At 38.9% G+C, this 24,895-nt stretch overlaps 1 protein-coding gene across 1 annotated transcript in view; it reads right to left on the bottom strand.

The window, feature by feature from the left end:
• Positions 1-300: 300 nt before the first annotated feature.
• The window catches only part of ECD (ecdysoneless cell cycle regulator), a gene marked incomplete at both ends in the record, with an annotated part of 33,512 nt that continues 8,917 nt past the window's right edge, over positions 301-24,895 (bottom strand). Inside the window, 8 exons of the mRNA XM_080693668.1 lie at positions 301-531; positions 5,426-5,640; positions 9,230-9,297; positions 9,977-10,157; positions 10,482-10,588; positions 17,195-17,280; positions 18,483-18,611; positions 24,614-24,742. Of these exons, the coding sequence (XP_080549794.1) occupies positions 301-531; positions 5,426-5,640; positions 9,230-9,297; positions 9,977-10,157; positions 10,482-10,588; positions 17,195-17,280; positions 18,483-18,611; positions 24,614-24,742 (1,146 nt within the window). The remainder of the gene's footprint in view (positions 532-5,425; positions 5,641-9,229; positions 9,298-9,976; positions 10,158-10,481; positions 10,589-17,194; positions 17,281-18,482; positions 18,612-24,613; positions 24,743-24,895) is intronic.

Here is a 24,895-nt window from a genome sequence, read left to right as displayed (position 1 = left end):
GGATTACAAGCGTGTGCCACCACGCCCGGCATAAGAACATATTTGTAATTGGAGGCACGGCCCGGGAAGGAAAGGAGAAGAGAATGTGGCAGGAAAATATTTAAATAAAGGCTGAAATATTTCTAGATATGATGGAAATTATCAAGCAAGAAAAATCAATATTTGGGGCTCAGGACAAAAATCTGTCAAACTTGTGACAAAGAAATATTTTTATTGAGTGCATAATCAAAACTATAAATGAGCACACTCAGAGACTCAATACTTACTTAAAAAGAGGAAAAGAGATTCTAGTTATGCTGGTTAATCTTTCTTTGGGTTACTTGCAGCTCTGTGATCAGTGTTATCAGGCAGCTGCACTCCCATGCTCTGTAAAAGGTTGGAGGCTGGCCCTGCCAGTCCAGCTTGGGAGCTGTATGATTCCAATATATTTGAAACCAGGTTGAGGTCGACATCCACTGGTGCCATAACAGGACCTTCTGCACCAGGATCTTCCTCCTCTGATTTGTTACTGGTACTCTGGGATGGAGGTTCCTTATTCTGTAGGGAAAATAAAATCATAGAGGATGTTGGTTCCAATAAAAAAGCTATAACTAAACAAGAAAGTACATTCGAATATCAAATTAAAAATAAAATTTCTTATCCTTTGGGATGGAAAGGTATACCAACAACTCATAACTAGTGAAATAGATTGTAAAAATAAATAAATAAATAAAAGTGTGACTGGCTTCTCTACCATGGCAAGCATTCGTAGAACTACCTTTCTTCCAGGCAAAAGGCCATCATTGGTTCCTTCTTTAGCACTGTTTCCACAACAAAACAAAAACAAAGTTCCATAAACAAAGTCAAGTTAGAGCAATAATATCCTGACACTCTACACAGTTCCCAGAATTGATAACCAAAATCTTACAGGCTTCCTGCTTATAAATAGCATCATAATGATGAGTGCAAGAACTGTTTAGGAAAAATGTAAAAACTCATGTCACAACTTGCTAACAAATAAGCACAAGTAGTAAAACATGTGTGTGTCAGGCAGCAGTGCAACACTACAGTCTGTGTTGTCGCAGTGCCCTGTTTAATGAGCAGCTATTTTTGAATAGTGATAATTTTAAATAACAGTGCGTTCCTCAAAAGAAAATGACAACACAGCTCTAGAAAATACTTTCATGAATGCATTTCTTATATGACATATTAGTTGTTAGATACAGAATGTCCCCTAAAAATGCATTAATGTTCAGGGTTGATGTGATTCAGTCACGGGGGCTGTGATCTCATCAGTGTGTGGATCTACTGTGATGGTTTACTGGGCAGTAACCTATGCAGGTGGGCGGTGGCTGGAGGTGAGTCCCTGAGGGTGTGGCCTCAGGCACTGTGCTTTTGCCTTTGGCTTCTCTAGCGTACTTGCTCTCTTTGGCTTCTGGCCTCCATGAGGTGAGATCAGAGCCTTGCTCTCTCTCACTCTCTCTGCTTCCTGCTGCCATGCCCTGAGCTCCACAGATGTAACCAAGCCTGACATGGAATGAAACTCTATGAGTTCCCCAAGAAAACTGAGCAAATCAATCTGCCTTCCTCGAAGCTGTGTGGTCAGTCTTTTTTGAGTATAGCAACAGGAATGTTGACCAAAAACAGTGTGTACATAGTAACTTTGGTTGAACATTTAGTAAAAGTAATTTTGGCAGCAAAGTTTATAACATTTTCACAATGAATTTAAAAATATTTTTAAATGTTCTAATCATTCACCTGATACTTTTCTTAAAAGAGTAGAACTCTAAAAGCATAATGTTTAGCCGGGCGTGGTGGCGCACGCTTGTAATCCCTGTGCTTGGGAGGCAGAGACAGGAGGATCGTGCAGGTTCAAAGCCAGCCACGCTGGCTTAAGAGACCCTGTTTCCACATAAAAAAGTATAAAAATAGGTCTGGGAGTGTAGCTGGATGTAGAAGGACTTCCAGGAACCCCAGTACCACCAAAAATAAAAAATAAATAAAAATAAAAATAAATAAAATAAAAGCATAATATTTAAAAGTTACCATAAGTGGTATATTTGTTGCTGATTCATAGCTTGCCTAAAAGTTTTAAAGAAAATAACCATAAACTGAGCATGATGGTGCACACCCGTAATCCCAACTACAAAGGAGACTGAGGTAAGAGAATCGAAGTTCAAGATCAGTGTTTACAATTTAGCAAGACTGTCTCAGAATGGAATTTTAAAAGGGCTAGGATATAGAGCACCCCTGGGTTCAATCTCTAATACCCCACACACACACACACACAGAGAAATAAACATAAAAATGTTCTTCTAAATCAGAATTCCCTTTGTTCCCACAATAACAAAGTTTAAAGTAAAAAGCTTTAAGCTTTTTGAGGTCCAACCACAAAGACTAAATTGTTACTGGTTTCACAGGTTGAGGAAAGGATTTGAAAGAACGCAGCTTGGTCTATAGACCTGCGTATCCTTGTGACTCAAAGTGTGTCCATAGATCAGCAACACATGTATACTTTCTAATAAGCAATCTCAGGCCTCATCCCAGACCCGCTTAATCAAAATCCAAATTGCTGCTGGGTGCAGTGGCGCACACCTATAATCCCAGTACTTGGGCGGCTGAGATAGGGGGATGGGAAGTTCAAGGACAGCCTTGATAACTTAGGGAAATCCTGTTTCAAACTAAAACATAAAACAGGGCTGGGGGTGTAGCTCTGTAGAAGAGTACCCGTCGATTCAATTCCCAGTACCAAAAAAAAAAAAAAAAAATACAAACTGAAACAAGATCCTAAGATCATTTATGTTTCACTTTACTTTTTATTTATTTATTTATTTATTTATTTATTTTAGAAGAACATTGGAAGCCAGGGCATTCTACCTCTGAGCTAGAAAAAATAGGACTCCTAGTCCTATTTGTTATTCCTTTAGTTTGAAACAGGGTCTATGTTGCAGAGGGCCTCACTAAGCAGCTGATGCTGGCCACAAACCTGCGATCCTCCTGTCTCAGCCTCCCAAGTACTGGGATTACAAGCTTGTGCCACCATGCCTGGCTATATTTACTTTATTTATTTTGGTACTAAGGATTGAACTCAGAGGAATTCTACCTCCAAGTTATATCCCCAAATCAATTTTATTTCTTATTTGGAAACAGGGTCTCACTAAGTTGCAGAGGGCCTTGCTAAATTGCTGACGCTGGCCTCAAACCTGTGATCCTCCTGTCTCAGCATCCAAAGTGTTGGTACTACAAGTGTGCACTACCATGCCCAGCTAGGTAGTTTATAATTAAACTTAAGAAAGAATAAAAAAAAAAAAAAAGAAAGAAAGAATGCTTTAGATAAAGCTTGGTTTCTCTTAGGTTTTTGGCAATACTGGAAAGTGATTAGGTTTTGAAATATGGTTTATATGATCAAAATAAAAGGAATTAACATTTGCTGGAGTCTATGAACGGCTTTACTATGACATGAGCATTACTGGTTAATGGACACATTCACAGTGAGTGACTGGAGTAGATTTCAAACTATAAACCATAAAACTCTAGGGTCTACACTCCTCCCATAATGCCTCTGTCTAGGGCTAGACAGTTTTGGCATAAAAACTAAGATTAAAAATGTGAATAAAAAACTAGGCGTAGCCAGCACACACTTGTAATCCTGGGAGGCTGAGACAGGAGGATTGTAGTTCATAGCCAGTCTCAGCTACTTAGTGAAGTCTTCTGTAACTTAGTGAGACCCTGTTTCAAAATAAAGAATAAAAAACTGGGCTGAGGATGTAGCTCAGAGGTATCAGAGGTAGAATGCCCCTGAGTTCAATTCCCCAGCACCTCAAAAATAAAAAAATAAAAAAAAAAGAACTAGGCATGCTGGCACATGCTTGTAATCACAATACTTGAACAGCTGAGACAGAAGGATCACAGGTCCAAAGCCAGCCTCAGCTACTTAGTGAGGCCTTCTGAAACTTAGTGAGACTGTGTTTCAAAGTAAAGAATAAAAAATAAGGCTGAAGGTGTAGTTTGGATGTAGAATGCCTTTGGGTTCAATCCCCAGTACCACAAAAAATAAAATACAATTTTAAAAAATCTGAAAAAAAGATGAATTTTAAACTTGACTTTAAACTAGAAAATATATAAAACAAACCATTAAGACTTGAAAGAGCCAGGCGTGTTGACACACACTCGTAAGCCCAGTACTTGGGAGGCTGAATCAGGAGGATTGCATGTTGGCATGCAGCTTTTAGTGAGGCCCTCCACAACTTAGTGAGACCCTGTTTCAAAATAAAGAAAAAATAATTGGGCAGGGGGCTGGGGGTATAGCTCAGTAGTAGAATGCCCGTAGGCTCAAACCCCAGCACCATAAAAAAAAAAAAAGAAGAAAGAAAAAGACTTGAAATTCTTTGGATATTTAAGATCTTCTTTTAAAAATCCATTTATTTAACTTTTTTGTGTGTGGTACTGGGGATTAAATCCAGGGGCAATCTACCTCCAAACTACACCCCATCCCTATTTTTTAATCTTTATGTTGAAACAGGGTTTCACTAAGTCGCAGAGGGCCTAAGTAGCTGAGGCCCACCGAGAATCTGCAATCCTCCTGTCTCAGCCTCCCAAGTACTGGGATTACAAGTGTGCGCCACTACTGGCAGTAAAAATCCATTTATTGTGACAGTCGTAGTACACAATCATAAACTGATTAGAGAATATTATATAATTTTATAATATTTTATAATGTTTTATACATTATATGATTTTATATAATTTTAGATATCATAGAATGAGTTACATAATTAAGTTTATATTCAGGAAATAAAGTTTATAATCTTCATTTTTTTGGTGCCAAGACCTTGTGAACACTAAGCATGTTTCTCCAGTTTTCTCCAATTTATTTTTGTTCCTGAGACACAGTCTCACTATGCTGCCCAGACAAAAGCTCCAAATTCCTGAATTCAAGTGATCCCCCTGTCTCAGTCTACTAAGTAGTTGGGAAGACAAGCATGTTTCACCACACCTAGATCAAATAATCTTTTACATTACCCGAGTTAAAAAAAATTAACACGCTTGTGACTGAGGTTATAGCTCAGTGGTAGTGTGTGCGTAGCATGTGCAAGGCTCTGGATGCGTTCCCCAGCACCTGTCCCCTAAATAAAAAATTAGCATTCATATTTGTTTCAAATCACACAAATCAAAAGAATACTAAAATATGGTTTTAGTTATCCTACATAATAGATTTAGAAAAGAGGTTTAAAAGACACATACCAGGCCAGACGTGGTGGCACACGCTTGTAATCCCCGCACTTGGAAGGCGGAGACAGGAGGATCGCAGGTTCGAAGCCAGCCATGCTGGCTTAAGAGACCCTGTTTCCAAATAAAAAGTATAAAATAGGTCTGGGAGTGTAGCTCGGAGGTAGAAGGGCTTTCAGGAACCCCAGTACCACCAAAAAAAATAAAAGACACTTACCACCTGCTTCCGGGTGGTAAAACTTTTTCCAATGCTGGTGTGTGCCAGTTCCTGGTCCATCTGAGCCATATATGACTTGAGATTATCAAACGTTCCTTTCAGAGAAGCCTCTTCACCAGGTTCTTGTGATTCGAGGTCCAAATCATCACCACTATCTAAAGATTCAAAGTCTTCTTCTTCCAAATCATCAGAGTCTGACTCATGAGGCCTTGGCCCTATAGAAACCCCAACACAGAAAGAGTCACTTGGTAAATGTTTTTTGAGTAATTAAACCTCTAAAAATAGAAGCCAGGCGTGGTAGTGCTCTCTTGTAATGCCAGTACTTGGAAGGTTGAGACAGGAGGATCACAGGTTTGCAGCCACTCTCAGCTACTTAGTAAGGCTTTCTGCAACTTAGTGAGACCCTGTTTCAAAAAAATAAAAAATAATAATCAAAATACGGCTGGAGGGCCAGGCATGGTGGCAGATGCTTGTAATCCCCGTGCTTGGGAGGCTGAGACAGGAGAATTGCAGAGGTTCAAAGCCAGCCTCAGCTACTTAGTGAGGCTCTCAGCAACTTAGTGAGACCTTGTTTCAAAAAAATAAAAAATAATAATCAAAATAGGGCTGGAGGGCCAGGCATGGTGGCAGATGCTTGTAATCCCCGCGCTTGGGAGGCTGAGACAGGAGAATCGCAGAGGTTCAAAGCCAGCCTCAGCTACTTAGTGAGGCTCTCAGCAACTTAGTGAGACCTTGTTTCCAAGTAAAATATAAATTAGGTCTGGGAATATAGCCCGGAGGTAGAAAGACCCTGGGTTCCACCCCCAGTACCACCAAAAAAAAAAAAAAAAAAAAAATAGGGCTGGAGGTGTAACTCCAAGGTAGAATGTCCCTGAATTCCTCAGTACTGCAATAAAATAAAATAAAATAGAAAAAGAATTAGAATGTTACAAACAGAGCAGGTATGATACAGTCAAACTATCTGACAAAAATCCCTTTGAGAGCTGGGCATGGTGGTGCATACTTGTAATCCCAGCATTTGGGAGGCTGAGCCCGGAGGATCAAGGTTTCTGGACAGCCTCAGCTACTTAGTGAGGCCCTCCACAACTCAGTGAGACCATGTTTCAAAATAAAGAATAAAAAACAGGGCAGGGGGTGTAGCTCGGAGATTGAATGCCTCTGGGTTCCATCCCTAGACCCCCACACACACAAACACATAAAAATCCCTTTCAGGAGACTAAAATCAGAATTACAGTAAAATAAGCATATCCATGTTCATAGCAGCATTAATTCACAATAGCCAAATTATGGAACCAACATAGGTGTTCAACAACAGATGAATGGATTTCAAAACTGTGGGAAATAAAGCCGGGCATGTTGGCACATGCTTATAATCCCAGCATTTGGGAGGCTGAGACCGGAGGATCATGGTTCGCGGACAGCCTCAGCTACTTAGTGAGGCCCTCTACAACTCAGTGAGACCTGGTTTCAAAATAAAGAATAAAAAAATTGGGCAGGGGGTGTAGCTTGGAGGTCAAATGCCCCTAGGTTCCATCCCCAGACCCGCAAAAAAAAAAAAAAAAAAAAATTGTGGGAAATACAACAGAATTCTACTCAGCAATAAAGAATAAAAGTATATTATTTTCAAGAAAATGGAAGGACCTGGAGAACATTAAGTGAGATTACCCAGCCACAGAAAGTGAAAGGTCATTTGTTTTCTCTCATATGCAGAAGCTAGGGGGTAATCAGGATACTAGAGAGACTTTAGATAATGGAGAAGAAACTGCAGTGGAGCCAGAGAGGTGGACTAGGGGAAGGGAGAGGGGAGAAGGAAGCTGGACGAAGGAATCACTTTCACTGATATTATAAACGTATGTGAGAATACCAGTGCCCCGTAGGGGGAAGCGGGAGAGAATGAGGAGGAAGCCGAGGGAAAGCTCACCAGTGCTATGTGCACATATTTCACTATCACTATGATTCTCAGATAATAAAACACCAATAAAAGTATGTTTTTAAAAATCCCTTTCAAAATGGTAATGCTGACAGATTATTTGCAGGAAAACACATAGGCTGAGTCAAGAGATTAAGAGCTTTAGAAAAAAATGAATTCAACTAAAAATTTTTTCCTAAGAAATTAAAAAAACTGGGCTGAAGGTGTAGCTAAGTGGTAGAACACTTACTTATCATGCATGAAGCGCTAGTTTTGATCTCCAATACCAAAAATAAAAAAATGACAAAAATTTAAAACTATATATGAATATATCCTGATATAAATATTAAAGTATACAAAATGTTGTCTATCACTGAGCTCTATCCCCAGCCCTTTTTTATTTTGAGACAGAGTCTTACTAAGTTGCCCTGGCTGGCTGCCTGCCTCAGCCTCCCAAGTAACTAGAACTATATGCATGCAATACCACCCCCAGCTCACTTTCTCCTCAGAGACATCTTTTAACAGTTTGGTCAATATTTAGGCCTTAATCTATGCAGTTCCTTACACATACACATATAAACACATAATTTTCTTGTTTTACAGAGATGTAAGTATAATGCTTATATTAAACTGGTTTTTTCTTCCACTTAGTTATATGTAGGAGAGGCCTGCCTTTGTCAGAACATACAGATGGGCTCCATTCTTCATTACGACTGTGCAGATTTCCTAATGCAGATATACAGGATATACAGCGATCCATTTCCCTCTGGGTGGACAGTTAGGATATTCAATGCTGCAATGACCATCTTAGCATATTTATCTTTTTCACAGAGTAAATCTCTAAGTCAAAAGTTATGAACATTCTAGAGTGCCAAACTGCCCTACTGAAAGGTAACTTATACTTCTATCCCCAGAAGTAGACAATGATCATTTTTCCAACCCTTAAGATAAATTGGTTATTATCTATCTTTAAAACTTTTCAATATGTTGAGCAAAAATAAAGTTCATGTTTTTACTATGATTTATTTGCTTACTAGGAATGGTTACTATTTTCAAACATTTACTGAATATATTTCTTTCTCAGTGAACTGCCTATTCATATCCTGTGTTAATTTTTATTAGATTGTTTATCATTTTCTTTTTTCTTTTTTTCTTTTTCTGTGTTACCAGGGATTCAACCCAGGGACATTCTACCTCTGAGTTACATCCCCAGCACTATTTTTTATTCTTTATTTTGAAACAGGGTCTCACTGAGTTGCAGAGGGTCTAAGTAGCTGAGGCTGGCCGTAAAACCTGCAATCCTCTTGTCTCAGCCTCCCAACTACTGGAATTAAAAGTGTGCAGTACCACGCCTGGCTTTCATTTTCTTATTTATAATTTCTTATTGATTTATAAATATAGTAAGTTTAAAAGAGAAAAAAAATATAACATAGGAATCAGAATAGAACCCCATCTTAATACACAATATTCATTCACTCAAATACTTAACAAATAGCCACTATGTCAAGCACTGACTGGGCAGCCTCTGTGAAATCATTCAACAGGGCAGTAATTCATAGTTGAAAGCAACTCATAACCATGAAGAAAAGCAGAGGTTTGAGCCGGGCATGGTGGCACATACTTATGATCCCAGTACTTGGGAGGCTGAGACAGGAGGATCTCGGGTTTGTAGCCAGCCTCATCTACTTAATGAAGCTCTCTGCAACTAAAGTGAGATCTTTTTAAAAATAAAGAATAAAAAAATATGGCTAGTGGTGTAGCTCAGAGGTAGAATGCCGCTGGGTTCAATCCCTAGTTCCACACACACACACAAAGCAGATATGTTGACTTCCGAGTGATCTAACACTCTACTTCTCTAGCAATAAAATAAGAGTAAACATCTCAGTGTAACTCACCTAAAATCTTATCAAAATAATTAAGAAATGAGTCTGCATCAAAAGTAATTGGTGCCTCAGAAGGTTCTCTGCAAGATTAAAAGGAAAACACAATTAATTTATAGTGAACACAACTCTTTGAGACTTTTCCTAAAGTGGTGCCATTCTTAGGAAAGCTATCAGAAATATTGTAAAACAAGAGACAAAAATATACTTTTTTTGTGCTTACTAACTTTGCAGATCAACAAGTATAGAAAAGTAGGATGAAACAAAAGTAAAAATTTCACCTTGTTTATGCATTTAGGGGCCCACCCAACTGGTTCTAGGTGGTATCTTTTTATTTATTTACTTTCTTACTTACTTAATTACTTAGTGGTGCTGGGGCACCCAGTAGCATTCTACCTCCAGATATACCCCTAACCCTATTTTATTTTTTGTTTGGAAACAGGCTGTCCTCAAACCTGCAATTCTCCTGTCTCAGCCTCCTAGCTACTGGGATTACAAGTGTGTGCCACCACACCCAATTGGATGGTGCCTTTCAGATCTGATAAGTAGTCTTTCTGGCTTACTTTCAGTATCACAAAGGATCAGACTACAAGAAATGCTACTTCAGGTAAGTTAGTTTTCACCATACCAGGCACCAAAAAAGGGGGAAAAAGCAGTACAAATCCTTTACTAAAAGGGGGGGGGGGGTAGAAAAAGTAGAAGTGGATGACTTCAACACTTGGGATATAATTATTTAAATATTTATACTTGAACCCAAATCACCGAGGTAGCTCTGCTCCTTTGTGGGTCGAGACTTTGGATATGAAGGCTTTCATGCTATCTGAGACTTGTGTTAAGTCATAGTGCTCCTCCTCCTTGGAAATGGGCTGGGATTCCTTTCTGCCAGAAGCTTCCTGAAGTAGCTGGTCCAGCTGATCTGGTGAGAGATCCAACCAGTGATCATCTAAAAAAGAAGAAAACATGCATGATACTGCCATCGATGATATAGTTGCATGAGTTCCAGGAGAGACACTGTGAGATTTTGGGGGGATTTTTTGTTTGTTTTGCAGTACTGAGGATGAAACCCAGGGCATTCTACCTCTGAGGGACACCCCCAGCCCTATTTTTTTATTCTTTATTTTGAAACAAGGTCTCACTAAGTTGCAGAGGGTCTCACTAAGTAGTGGAGGTTGACCGGGTGATTACAAGTGTGCACCATCATGCCTGGCTTTAGTGGGATGTTTTAATTCTTTCTAACACTCCTGCTATATACTAGTCCATCACGTACCATCCTCTGGTTGAAGATTAGCTTCTTCTTTTTTAAGTTCCTCTATATCAAATGGTATTGTCTGTAATATGGTTACAATTTCTTCACCAGGGCTCATAGCAAGAGAACTATAAAAAGCAAAAGACACGAGTAGTTTTTATAACAATAATCATAAAACAAAGTATTTTTTAACTAAAAAGGATTGGAATCTATTTTGTTTTATTTTATTTTTATTTTTATTTTTTTTCGGTGGCACTGGGATTCCAGGAAGCCCTTCTACCTCCGGGCTATACTCTCAGACCTATTTTATAGTTTTTATTTGGAAACAGAGTCTCTTAAGCCAGCATGGCTGGCTTCGAACCTCCACGATCCTCCTGTCTCCACCTCCCAAGAGCGGGGATTACAAGTGTGCGCCACCACGCCCAGCCATTCTATTTTGTTTTAAATCTTCATTTTAGGTTGCAGATTCCTTTTTCTCAAATAAAGTTTTGCCAGGAACTGTAAAATAGAGAAGTTGTCAAAGAAGAATTGCTATGATTAAAGCAGAGGATGTAGGTTCAGGAAGTTACCCAGGTTTGCCTTCTTCTTTGGCTCTATACGAGGCTCCATGAAACACCATCATGAAGCTGCTAATCTATCTAACTTCCTTTTGGGGGGAAGAGGGTACTGGGGACTGATCCCAGGGGCATTATACCTCTTTGCTACACCCTCATGCTGATTTTTTATTGTTTATTTTGAAACAGGGTCTCACTAAGTTGCGGAGGGCCTCACTAAGTAGTGAGGCTATACACAAACCTTCAATCCTCCTGTCTCAGCCTCCCATGTACTAGGATTACAAGGATGGGCCACCACGCCCAGCCAACTCTTTCAATTTATGTATTTTATATATGAAGAAAAGAAAATCCAGTAAGAAAGTATAAATTATAATGACCTGGGATTGTATTAAATGCTATGCTAGCACTTGAAATATTTTCTTATTTAATCTTCTATTATTTGGGGGGTAACAATCCCCAGAAAAGTTCTATTATTTTTGCCAAAGGCATTTAATTGAATAGAGTAAAAGCTCAAAATCAAGTCTCCTAGCCAGGTATGGTGGCAAACACCTATAATCCCAGTATTTAGGAAATTGAGACAGGAGGACCACAGTTTTGAGGCCAGCCTCAGCAACATAGCAAGACTCTCAGCAACCTAATAAGATCCTGTTTTAAAAATGTTTAAAAATTAGGTCTAAGAGTATAGTTCAGAAGTCTAAGAGTGTAACTGAGAGGTAAAATGCCAATCCCCAGTACCACATACACACAAAAAAATCAAGTTATAGCAGTAGGAATACTATTTAGTACTTGGATGAGTAAGTTACTTTATGATGGTGACATAACTTCTTACATAAATTTATGGGACCCTGTCTGAATTGTTTAGAATGAAACAAATTAAGTTGTAGAAAGGACTTGCATTAATTTAGTAAACATCGGCATACCTGGCAGCATCATGTGGGTGATAAGAAATTGTCCCTACGCCATATTATAAAAACACTACTAGAAGAGAAAAAAGAAATACACAAGTAATTATAATAAATGGCAAAATATATTTATTCAGGAATAGCACATGCTAAGGAGAGACATAGAGATGGTTATTACTTTCACTGGGGTAGGAACAGAGAAGTTAAAAAAAGAGAGATAATGGAAGGCATCAGGGAGGAGGTATTTGAGGTAGGTCTTAAAGAAATAGAGGACTTTTTTTTTTCTTTTTCTGGTACTAGGGACTGAACCCAGGAGCATTCTACCTCTGAGCTACAGCCCAGATCTCTAAGCCCAGGCTCAGAGGAGTTTTTTTTTTTAACGTACAAATATGTTAACTGTAAGTCAGGTATAGTGGCACACTCCTGTACTTGGGGGCTGAGACAGGAGGATGACAGATTTGAGAAGAGCCTCAGCAGCATATCAAGACTCTCAACAGGCCGGGCGTGATGGCACACGCTCATAATCCCAGCATTCAGGAGGCAGAGACTGGAGGATCGTGGTTAGCAGACAGCCTCAGCTACTTAGTAAGGTCCTCTACAACTCAGTCAGACCCTGTTTCAAAAATAAAAAAAGACTAAAAAATAGGGCTGGGGGTGTAGCTCGGAGGTATAATGGCCCTGGGTTCCATGCCTGGTGCCGCAAAAAAAAAAAAAAAAATAGACTCTCAACAACCTAGCAAGATCCTGTTTCAAAACCAAAAAATAAAAAAGGCCGGAAGTGTAGCCTGGAGGTAGAATGACCCTGGGTTCAATCCACAGTACCACACAATAAACTGCTTAACAACATGTTTAGTATAGCTCCAAGTTTTGTATTTCTGCATATTCGTTTTTCCCAATTACTTTTTTAACTGACAAAAACTGTACATAAATATATATGTATAGCCTGGCATGACTAGAATTAATTAACATTATCTTACACAATATATTTTTCGGTACTTGGAGATTGAGCCCCGTGGCATTCTACCTCTGAGGTACACCCCCAGCCCTGTATGTGTTCTCACTCCTTGCTGAGGCTGTCCTTGAACCTGCAATCCTCCTGTCTCAGACTTCCAAGTACTAGGTCTAATAAGTGTGATTGCATTAAATTAGAGTAATCCCAGCATTTGGGAGGCTGAGACCGGAGGATCACGGTTTGTGGACAACCTCAGCTACATAGGCCCTTCGCAACTCATTGAGACCCTGTTTCAAAATAAAGAATAAAAAATGGGCAGGGGGTGTAGCTCGGAGGTCAAATGCCTCTGGGTTCCATTCCCAGAATATACAAATAACTTGAGAAACTGATAAAAAACAAATAACCCAACAAAAATATGGGCAGGTGGACTAAATAGACACTTCAGAAAATAAGAAATACAAGTGACCAATAAATATATGAAAAATGTTCAACATCATTGACAATCAGAAAAATGAAAATCATAACTAAAAGCCGGGCGTGGTGACGCATGCTTGTAATCCCTACATTTGGGAGGCTGAGACAGGAGGATCGCGGTTTGCAGACAGCCTCAGCTACTTAGTGAGGGCCTCCACAACTCAGTGAGACCCTGTTTCAAAATAAAGAATAAAAACTGGGCAGAGGGTATAGCTCAGAGGTCAAATGCCTCTGGGTTCCATCCCCAGACCCATCAAAAAAAAAAAAAAAAAAAAAAAAAAAAACCCAGAAAATCAAAACTACACTGAGATTCCATCTAACCCAAAGTAGAAGAGCAATCAACAACAAACACTGGTGAGGATATGGGAAAATATGAACTCTTATATAGTGTTGGTGGGACTGCAAATTAGTGCAGCTGCTATGAAAATCACTGTGAAGATACCTCAGAAAACTTGGAATGGATCCACCATGTGATCTAGCTGTGCCACTCCTGGGTATCTTTCCAGAGAGAAAGATACAGAATATTATAGTTATACACATATATATCATATATAACATATATGATATATATAACATATATCATCTATGTTTATAGCAACACAATTCACAGTAGCCAAATTATGGAACCAACCTAGGTATCCATTAATTATAGGATAAACACACAATGGAATTCTACTTAGCATTAAAGAAGAGCAAAATTATGTCATTTGCAAGAAAATGGAAGGTCCTGGAGAACATTATGTTACGTGAGATTTTAGCCAGTTACACAAAGTGAAAGGTCATATATTTCTCTCATATTGCAAAAGCTAGGGAGTAATTAGGATACAAGAAGGACTTAGGTAATGGAGGAGAAACCCCAGTAGAGCCAGAGAAGTGCTCTATGGGTAGAAGGGGTAGAGAGAATTAATTAAGGAGGCACTTTCATTGACACTACATACATGTGTGAAAATACTCATGCCAATCACAACATCATGTATGGGAAAGGGGAAGGAAGATGAAAGGAAGACAGTGGTGGGGTTAGAGAGAGCTCACAAGTGCTATATAAACATACATCACTATCACTCTAAACTACATTATGATGCGAGACTACAATGCACCAATAAAAGTATATTAAAAACAAAACAAGAAAGAAAAATAGCCAGGCGTGGTGGCACACACTTGTAATTCCAGCATTTGGGAGGCTGAGACAGGAGGATCACAGTTCAAGGACAGCCTCAGCTACTTATTGAGGCCCTTTGCAACTCAATGAGACCCTGTTTCAAAGAATAAAAATTAGAGCTGAGGGTATAGGTCAGAGGTAGAATGTCCCTCAGTACCACAAAAAAAAAAAAAAAAGAAAGAAAAAGAGAAGTGTTTGGGGGTCTAAATCAGAGGTAGAATATCCCTGGGTTCAATCCTCAGTAATAAAAAAAAAAAAGAAAGAAAAATTATCCAAATGTTCTGGGTACAGTGGCACATGCCTAGAAGCAACTTGGGAGGCTGAGGCAGGAATATGGCAAGTTCAAGGTCAACCTGAACAACTTAGTAAGACCCTGTCTCAAAAAAAGGGCTGGGAGTATAGCTTGGTAATAGAATGCCAGAGTTCGAGCCCCGGGAAAACACACACACACACACACACACACACACACACACACACTATACAGGTATGCCAGGTACAACGGTGGTACATGCCTATAATTCCAGTGACTCAGGAGGCCGAAGCAGTAGTATCACAGGTTCAAGTCCAGCCTGGGCAACTTAGCAAGACTATCTCAAGATAAAAAAATAAAAAGATATGGAGACATAGCTCAGTGCTTGAGCACCCCTGGGTTCAATCCCCAGTACTGAGGGGAAAGAAATGAGAGATTAGAGAATGAGAGTCTCTCCTGCAGCATTAATTAAAATGTTAGATACTTAAGCTACTTGCAACTTTTCCTCAATAGTAAAATAGTTGAGCCAGGCATGGTGGCACACGCTTGTAATCCCCGTGCTTGGGAGGCTGAGACAGGAGGATCGCACAGGTTCGAAGCCAGCCTCAACCAGCTTAAGAGAGAGAGGCCCTGTTTCCAAATAAAATATAAAATAGCCCAGAGGTAGAAGATCCCTGGGTTCCATCCCCAGTACCACCAAAAAAAATAAAAGTTGAGTAAATTATATCCATTTCCTGAGATACTGTGTAACTATTTAATATTATACTAGCTGGATGTGGTGGCACACACCTGTAATGCCCATACTTGGGAAGCTGAGACAAAGAGGATTGCAGGTTCAAGGCCAATGAACAATAACTTAGTGAGATCCTACTTCAAAATTAAAAAAAAAAAAAAAAATAGGACTGGGGGCTTAGCTCAAAGGTAGAATACCCCTAGGGTTCAATCCCCAGTACCACAAATAAAATAAATAAATAAATAAATAAAATTATATTTATAAAGACTACATAACTACATCCACAGCCCTTTTATTTATGTTTTGTTTTAAAACAGGGTCTCACTACATTGCTGAGGCTGTCCTCAAACCATAATCCTCTTTTCTCAGCCTCCTAAGTACTGGGATTACAGGTATGTGCCATCATGCCCAGCTCAAAATTTCTCTAAGTTTAAAAGAAACAAGTGAAAAAAAGACCCGGAAAGGTAATAAATCAAAATGATACTAGTGGTCAGCTCTTTGGGATAAATGTTTTCCTTCTCACCTCTTTCTGTATTGAGTATAATTAAATAACTAAATTACTTTTACAACTATGTTAGGAGTAATATGATAAAATACTAAAATATTGTAATGTTAAGAATAGTAGGAAACAATACTAAAATATTGTCAAGTTCTGTTACGTGTAAAAGGTAGAATATTAGCCACAATACGGAGGCGCAAGTGAAGCCCAGTAGCAAGCGCATGTTAGAGTGCTAACTACAGATAAGCCCAGAGCAGAGTAGCTAGGGACCCAGATAACTCACAAGCATTGCTTCATTGGGTGAAACCAATGAGGAGAGGACCCCATGTGGGCGTGACCAATCAGGCAGCACCCAGCAATTGGACTTTTCCAAAGAAAGGGTACAGAAAGCCAGGTGTGGTGGCACATACTTGTAATCCCAGCATTTGGGAGGCCGAGATCAGAGGATCAAGGTTCACAGACAGCCTCAGCTACCTAGTGAGGACCTCCACAACTTAGTGAGACCCTGTTTCAAAATAAAGAATAAAAAATAGGGCAGGGGGCCAGACGTGGTAACGCACACTTGTAATCCCAGCATTTGGGAGGCTGAGACCAAAGGATCGCGGTTCATGGCCAGCCTCAGCTACTTAGTGAGGGCCCTTGCAACTCAGTGAGACCCAGTTTCAAAATAAAGAATAAAAAATAGGGCTGGGTGTAGCTTGGAGGTAGAATGCCCCTGGGTTCCATCCCCAGTATCGAAAAAAAAAAAAAAAAATGGGCAGGGGTGTAGCTAGGACATTAAAGGCCCCTGGGTTCCACCCCCAGACCCGCAAAAAAAAAAAAAAAAAAAAGACATAAGCCCATTATAAACAGACACTCACACTCTCCAGCTCCCCAACACCCAATGGAGTCCATGTCGATGAGCCTCAGACTTATCAATGATTCCAAGCATCGGCCAAAGGTAGACTGAAGGATCTTCCACTCAGACATTTCACAAGTGAGTTAGTTTCCCTAGGTCTGGTGCCTAGCTGGGCTTAGACTTAGACTCTGGTTTGTAGTATATCTAGTGAATTGTCTACCGAGTGTAGAAGCCTCAATAAACTTATTGATAAATGTCTAAGAGTCCAGCTAGTCACTTGCTCGCGACAAACCATAACAAACAAACTTTATTATTTAAGGAGAACATTTCCACTACCAGTTTATCACACTTTCTGGTAAGTCTCCTAACTCACCTTTCTGGACGGTTTACTGAGAGCTGGAAGTAGTTCTTTGCCATTTCTAGCCTTTCCTGGTACTGAGCAGAACCTTCTATCAATCCCTTAAAAAAAAAATCATCTATCAGAACAATACTTGCATAGTATCACTAAAATAACCTGATCACCAGCAACTTCCAGGAAAGCAGTATAAGATGTACTGTTCAGGAATCATGAGTTCCAAGTCATAGCTTCTGTTTTGTTTTTAATGTATTTGTTTGGGCTCCAGTTTCTTCAAACAAGGGGACTAAGCCAGATGTAGTGGCCCAAACACTTTTCACCATTCAGGACTCTTCAGTTAGGAAGGATTTCTATTATTTAATTACTTTCAAGCTGTAAGTTTCATTTTTTATTTTCTACATGCATATTTACAGTGGTATTCATACTTAAGATTTTATATTCTCTAATGAACTTTTCTTGGATGTTTTCTTACAAAAGACTTCAAAGAAAAAGTTCTAAGTTTGAACCTTTTCATAGCTTTTGAAATACACTACTAAATTGCAGTCAATTAAGGTTCTTCCAATTTACAATGTTGCCAGCAATGGAGTACTAATTTTACTCTCCCTTGACTATCATTTGTATCTCTTTGTACATACATGCAAAACTGTCTTTATTATAATATTCATAAGTTTATCTTTACTACTTGATATAATGAAAGAAATATAATAATTATCTTATTGTAACATTTTTATTCAAATATTTGCTAATTTTCCTACATGGTATCTTCATATTTGTTTTATTGACTTTTGCAAATTATTTATCTGATACAAATATAACTTTTATCAATTAGTACAAATGATATTATATATCTCTAATACTAGTACTATAAACACCCTATCATTACCCCATTCTAAGACCTATAGTACCAGTGAACTAGAAAACTCCCCTTTAACTTGAATCTCTATAATTATATTATACACACACACATACACATATGTGTATATGTGTATATATATATATATTTTTTTTTTTTTCAGGATGAAACCCAGGGGCATTCTACCTATGAGCTATACCTCCTGCCCTATTTTTTATTCTTTATTTTGAATCAGGGTCTCACTAAGTTGCAGAGGGCCTCACTAAGTAGCTGTAGCTGAGACTGTCTGCAAACCGTGAACCTCCTGTCTCAGCCTCCCAAATCCTGGGATTACAAGTGTGCGCCACCACGCCCAGCTTATATTACACATTTAAATACAGACTAGGGAATTTAAGTCACTGGTTTGATTTTCCTTGTATCGTATACTTTAACGAAATATACTGCAAATCTTACCTTAAAGTAATCATTCTTTTTCAGACTTTCGAGGAAGCCGGCCCAGAGTGGCGAGGTAGTTGCAAGGGATTTCTTGGAGTCAGAAAAATGTGGGCTACATTTGGAACATAAGATCTCAAATCCATGAGCCTAGATGACATAGGTAGAATTTTTATCATTAAATTATTTTCTAGCCATGCATGGTAGCCAGACTTGTAATGCCAATACTTGAGAGGCTGAAACAGGAGGATCATGGGTTCATGGCCAGCGACAGCTCCTTAGTAAGGCCCTCCACAACTTAGTTAAACCCTGTTTCAAAATAAAAAATAAAAATTAGGGCTGGGGATATAGCTTAGAGGTAGAATGCCCCTGGGTTCAATTCTTAGTACCACCAAATATATATATAATTTTATCTCATATTTAGCCACACTCAAAAACTAGGTGACTGGATACATGGACATATAAACATTTATAACAATTTTTGAACTTTATAAGAAATATAAATTTATTTCCAAGTTTTTCAATTTCTATAAAATATTAGAAGCTATGAAGGAAATTATTTTTAAAAAGAGATTCCAGACAGACGTGGTGGCATATGCTTGTAATTCTAGCATTTGGGAGGCTAAGACAGGAGGACACAGTTCACAGACAGACAGCCTCAGCTACTTAGTGAGGCCCTCTGCAACTCAGTGAGACCCTGTTTCAAAATAAAGAATAAAAAATAGGGATAGGGGTGTATCTCAGAGGTAGAATGCACATGGGTCCCATACCTAGTATGCAAAAGAGAGAGAGAGAGAGAGAGAGAGAGAGGGAGAGGAGGGGGGAAAGGGAGAAAGAGGGAGAGAAAGAGAGAGATTCCTATTCTCTTTAAAGAAATTGTCTTACTGATTACAAAACTCGAAAAGTTGAACTTATTTCTATGGGTATGGAAAAAAAAAATCAGTCATGGACCCTCCCTGGTCACTCTAGAGGAAACTACTACCAACTACTTGTATCTCCTTTTAGAAATAATCTGCGCATGCCGGGCGTGGTGGCGCACGCTTATAATCCCAGCATTTGGGAGGCTGAGACCAGAGGATCGCGGTTCACGGACAGCCTCAGCTACTTAGTGAGGCCCTCTGCAATTCAGTGAGACCTGGTTTCAAAATAAAGAATAAAAAATAGGGCAGGGGGGTGTAGGGCAGGAGGTTGGATGTCCCTGGGTCCCATCCCCAGACCCGCAAAAAAAAAAAAAAAAAAAAAAAAGAAAAAAATAATCTACGCACAAGCCAGGTGTGGTGGCACAGGTTTATAATCCCAGTACTTGGGGAGGCCAAGACAGAAAGATCACAGGTTCACAGCCAGCCTCAGCTACTTAGTGAGGCCTCTGCAACCTAATGAGACCCTATTTCAAAGTAAAGAACAGAAATAGGGCTAGGGGTATAGCTTGAAGGTAGAATGCCCCTGGGTTTAATCCCAGTACCCCTCCCCCCAAAATGTCAATGGTGGCTTGTAATCCCAGTACTTGGGATACTGAAACAGGAGATCGTGACTTATAGACTGCCTCAGATACTTAGTGAGGCTCTCTGCAACTTAGCAAGATCTTGTTTCAAAATAAAGAATAAAAAATAGGGCTGGGGATGTAACTCAGAGGTAGAATGTGCCTGGGTTCAATTCCCAGTACTGCAAAAAATAAAATTTAAAATAAAAGATAATCTGTGCACTTGAGCAGGTATCAGTGAAAAGATCCCAAAGGAAAAACTAAAGGTGTTCTTTTTTCTCCTTTGCTGGATGAACTAAGATAAGGTGCTGCATAAAGTTTTATTTGTTTGTTTGTTTGTTTATCTCAGCCAGGACTAGCTAAAATGTAAACCTCTAAAAAAGCTGTCCAGGCCACTGTAGAACTTAGACCTCTGTGAGATGTGATCAAATATAATGTGCACTGCCTTTGAAGGTTTTTTTCTATGGTAGGAAAAATGTTTTAAGACACTAGTGATGTTTACCTGATGTCTTGATTTTCTGCGTTAATCTATAATTCAATTATTAAATTGGGTAAATGAAAATATGAGTAATGTTTTAAAATGTTCCTTATAAGGTCTAAAGTAACACTTGAATCTATTAAATGGGTTTCTAAATTGTTGACGTAAAAACACTGTAAAATGACATTGTTTGCTGGATGTGGTGGCACATACTTGTAATCCCAATACTTGGAAGGCTGAGACAGGAGGATTGCACAGGTTCGAAGCCAGCCTCAGCTACTAAGTGAGTCTCACAGCAACTTAGTGAGACCCTATTTCAAAATAAAATATAAATACGATCCAGCTCTACCACTCCTGGGTATCTTTCCAAAAGGGTTGAATCCAGAGAACTATAGCAACATATGCATACCCATGTTCATAGCAGCACAATTCGTAATAGCCAAAATATGGAACAAACCCAGGTCTCCATCAAGAGATGAATGGATTGCAAAACTTTGGGAAATACACACAATGGAATTCTACTCAGCCATAAAGAAGAACAAAATAATATCATTTGCAAGAAGATGGAAAGTCCTGGAGAGCATTATGTTAAGTGAAATTAGCCAAGCACAGAAGGAGAAGGTACATATGTTCCCTCTAATATGCCCAAACTAGGGAACTAGAATATACAAGTGGTACTCCAGGTAATGGAGGGGAAATACCAGCAAAGCTTGAATGGAAAGATAGGGGAGGAGGAAGGCTGAACTTAACTAATGAGGGTCTACATGCGAATATGTGTAAAATTATGAATATGGCATGGTTACCCTGGACAATCATTGGTGGGAGGGGGGAAGGGAAAACAGAGGCGGGGGTCGGGGGAGGGCACCAAGTATAGTTTAAATGTATACCATTTATGTTCAATAAAAAATAAATAAATAAATAAAATATAAAATAGGTCGGGAGTCTGCCAAACGTGGTGGTGCACGCTTGTAATCCCCACGCTTGGGAGGCGAAGACAGGAAGATCGCGCAGGTTCGAAGCCAGCCTTGCTCGCTTGAGAGACTCTGTTTCCAAATAAAAATATAAAAATAGGTCTGGGAGTCTAGCCCGGAGGTAGAAGGGTTTCCAGGAACCCCAGTACCACCAAAAAACAAACAAACAAACAAAAATAGGTCGGTGATATAGCCCAGAGGTAGAGGCCCCTGGGTTCCATCCCCAGGACCACCACCAAAAAAAAAAAAAAAGACATTGTTTTTAAGTCAACTTGTGTGTAAAAACAAGAGAGAGATGTAAAAAGTTACAAGGGTATAAAAAGTTTTGGTGAAGAAGGATAAAAGGAAAGGAATTTATGGGAATAAGAAAGCTTTTTGGAGGGGGTGGGTACCAGGGATGGGACCCAGGGGCATTCGCTACACTCCTAGCCCTATTTTTTATTCTTTATTTTGAAACAGGGTCTCACTGAACTGCAAAGGGCCTCACTAAGTAGCTGAGGCTGTCCGTGAACCACAATCCTCCTGTCTCAGCCTCCCGAATGCTGGGATTACAAGCGTGAACCACCAAATCTGGCAAGAAAGCATTTTGTATGAAGTAAATGTTATCCTAAGATTGTCCCAAATGGGAAAAGAAAGGACTAGGATAAAAACCAAAGGGTTCAGGCAAATGGCAGGTTTGTGAAATGTTGTTAAAAGAATAAAGTTTCTGAAAGAAATGTTGCATATGTGATAAAGATGGGTTTATATAAAATTTAGTTAAAAGACTTTCAGCAAAATTCTATTAAGCCTATTTCCTTTAAAAACCTCTAGAGGTCATTCTATTCATATTTATATTTGGCCCTTTGTTACTATATTATGTAGCTATTATATTATGGTTATTATGTCTTCAACAGAGTTAAAGCCATCAAGCCCCTTGGACAGCCATGGACACCTCAAACTTCAGCTGATCTAACCCCCACAAGTGACTTCCTCACATCCTCAAGGCTGGCGACCCACTCCAACCCCTCTCAGCATGGAAGTAGCTTGACTGACCTTCTTTATCCCTAGTCCCTTTGGCCTGACAAGTGTCAGAAAGATAAAAAGTGTGTGTGTGTGTTGGGGGGGGTGATGTGCTGGTATTGGAAAATGGCTCTGGTATTCATTTCCAAAATATAAAAAGCAGTCAGAGCCTGAGTGCTGCGCAGGCAGGAAGGTAGGGGCGGTAGCTGTTACAATGCAGAGATCCTCTCTCTCTCTTTCTGCCCTTTGTTCTAACACTTAACCTATAGTAAGGATGTAAATTAGGGCCTTTAGACTTAAAAATTGATTCCTTTAGTCCTAAAAATATGTAGAAACAATTAAAAACCCAAAATTAAAAGAAATGACAATCTATGCAGTCAAGCAGATATTAACAGATATCAGTGAAGATCTATCTCCCTACTCTACCCCTTGGTCACTCAACAGAAACACACACGCCTATTCTACACCTTGTTTTTCACATTTAACTATATAATTGGAGATGATTTCATATGAGCACATAAAAATTTATGTATCTCACTTTGTGGATTGGCCATAATTTATCTAATTATTCTCTTTCTATAGACATTTAAAAAGTTTCTAATTTTTTTGCTACCACAAACAATGAGTATGCATACATACACACACATACATATTTGTCACATGTAAAATATACAGAAGATACATTTTTGGATATTGTTGAACAAAAGTATTTGTGCAATTTAAATGCTGATGGCCATTGCCAAATTGCTTTCCTAAGGTTGAATCAATTTCTATTCCTCTCGCAATGTTCAAGAGCATCTTTTCCTTATATAGTTTCAGCAACCCAGCACATATTATCAGACTTTTTCATACTGGACAAACAAATGGTAAAAAAAATAAAAAATAAATAAAAAGAAAAAAAAGAAAAAAAAAAGAAAACACTATTTTGTAGCTTTAAATGTATTTCTTTAGAATGAACAAGGGTCAACATTTTTCATGTTTAAAAGTCATTTGTAAAGCCAGGCATGTTTGTGCATTTGGGAGGCCGAGACAGGAGGGTTGCAGTTTGTGGACAGCCTTGGCTACTTAGTGAGGCCCTTTGCAACTCAGTGAGACCCTGTTTCAAAATTAAGAATAAAAGCCGGGCGTGGTGGTGCATGCTTGTAAGCCCCGCGCTTGGGAGGTGGAGACAGGAAGATCGCACTAGTTCAGAGCCAGCCTTGCTGGTTTAAGAGACCCTGTTTCTACATAAAAATTTAAAAAATAGGTCCAGGAGTGTAGCCCATGGGAGTGTATCCAGGAGGAAGAATGGCTTCCAGGAACCCCAGTACCACCAAAAAAATAAAAAAATTAAGAATAAAAAATAGAGCTGGGGGTATAACTTGGAGGTAGAATGCCCCTGGGCTCCAACCCCAATGCCTAAAAAAAAAAAAAAAAAAAAAAAAAGTCATTTTGTATTTCCTTTTCTGTAGACTGTCCATAGAACAGAATGTTCTGAATATTTTAGAATTAATTGATTAGTATTATTTTTATATTGACTTATAAGAATACTTCAAATAGAAATTGACTTCCTTTCACTTGAGCTGCAAATATAATATCTTCTCCAGGTTTGCTCTCTTTTGACTTTATGGGACATTTCTTTCCTGTGCAGGTATTTTATACAATCAAATTCATTCATCTATTTTTTCAAATTTATTCATCTTTTTTTTTTTACTGCCTCTGGTTTTAAATATTGCTTAAAAAGGGCTTTCCTATTAGATTATAAAAAGTTCTCCTGTGCTTTCTTCCAATTTTTTTTTTGGTGGTACTGGGGTTCCTAGAATCCCTTCTACCTCCGTGCTACACTCCCAGACCTATTTTTTTTTAATATACTTTTTTTTATTTTTGGAAACAGGGTCTCTTAAGCCAGCACGGCTGGCTTCAAAACTGCACGATCCTCTTGTCTCTGCCTCCCAAGTGCAGGGATTACAAGCATGCACCACCACACCTGGCTTCTTCCAAATTTCATAGTTTAAATTTTTATATTAAATATCTGATTCAACTAGACTTTATTGTGGTATGGAACGAACTAATTTTTCAAATGGCTTCACAGTCATTCTATCATCATTTACTGAATAATCTGTTTTCCTTCTTATTTGTACATTTTATTACATATTCACATTAAGCAGGTTGTATTTCTCAACTTTCTAGGCTATGTCATTATTCTGTTACATAACAGGGAAAAAGTGTTATGGTTCAACGTTACCAACTTCATGCCCAATTCCTGGGCTCGGTAGTGGGGATGAGATGGAGGAGGCAGCCCATATCCACTCCGCCGGTCCGGAACAAACCTCTGTTGCACCAGCTGTGCATACAGACATTTAGTGAACGTGACCTGGGCATTGGGACACAAAGTACATCAGTCTTTCCCTGACATTAAAATTTTAAATATTATTTCACAGTTAAATCTAAAATCCAGATACAAGCTTCATATCCATAGGTGAAATGCAAAGAAGACCCAACCTACTTGATGTCTACTTGTTTTAGT

The sequence above is a fragment of the Muscardinus avellanarius genome (assembly GCF_963383645.1).
Source record: "Muscardinus avellanarius genome assembly, chromosome: 4".
Lineage (NCBI taxonomy): Eukaryota > Metazoa > Chordata > Mammalia > Rodentia > Gliridae > Muscardinus > Muscardinus avellanarius.
The sequence above is the reverse complement of the archived record's forward strand: the minus strand, read 5'-3'. Positions and strand labels throughout refer to the sequence as shown.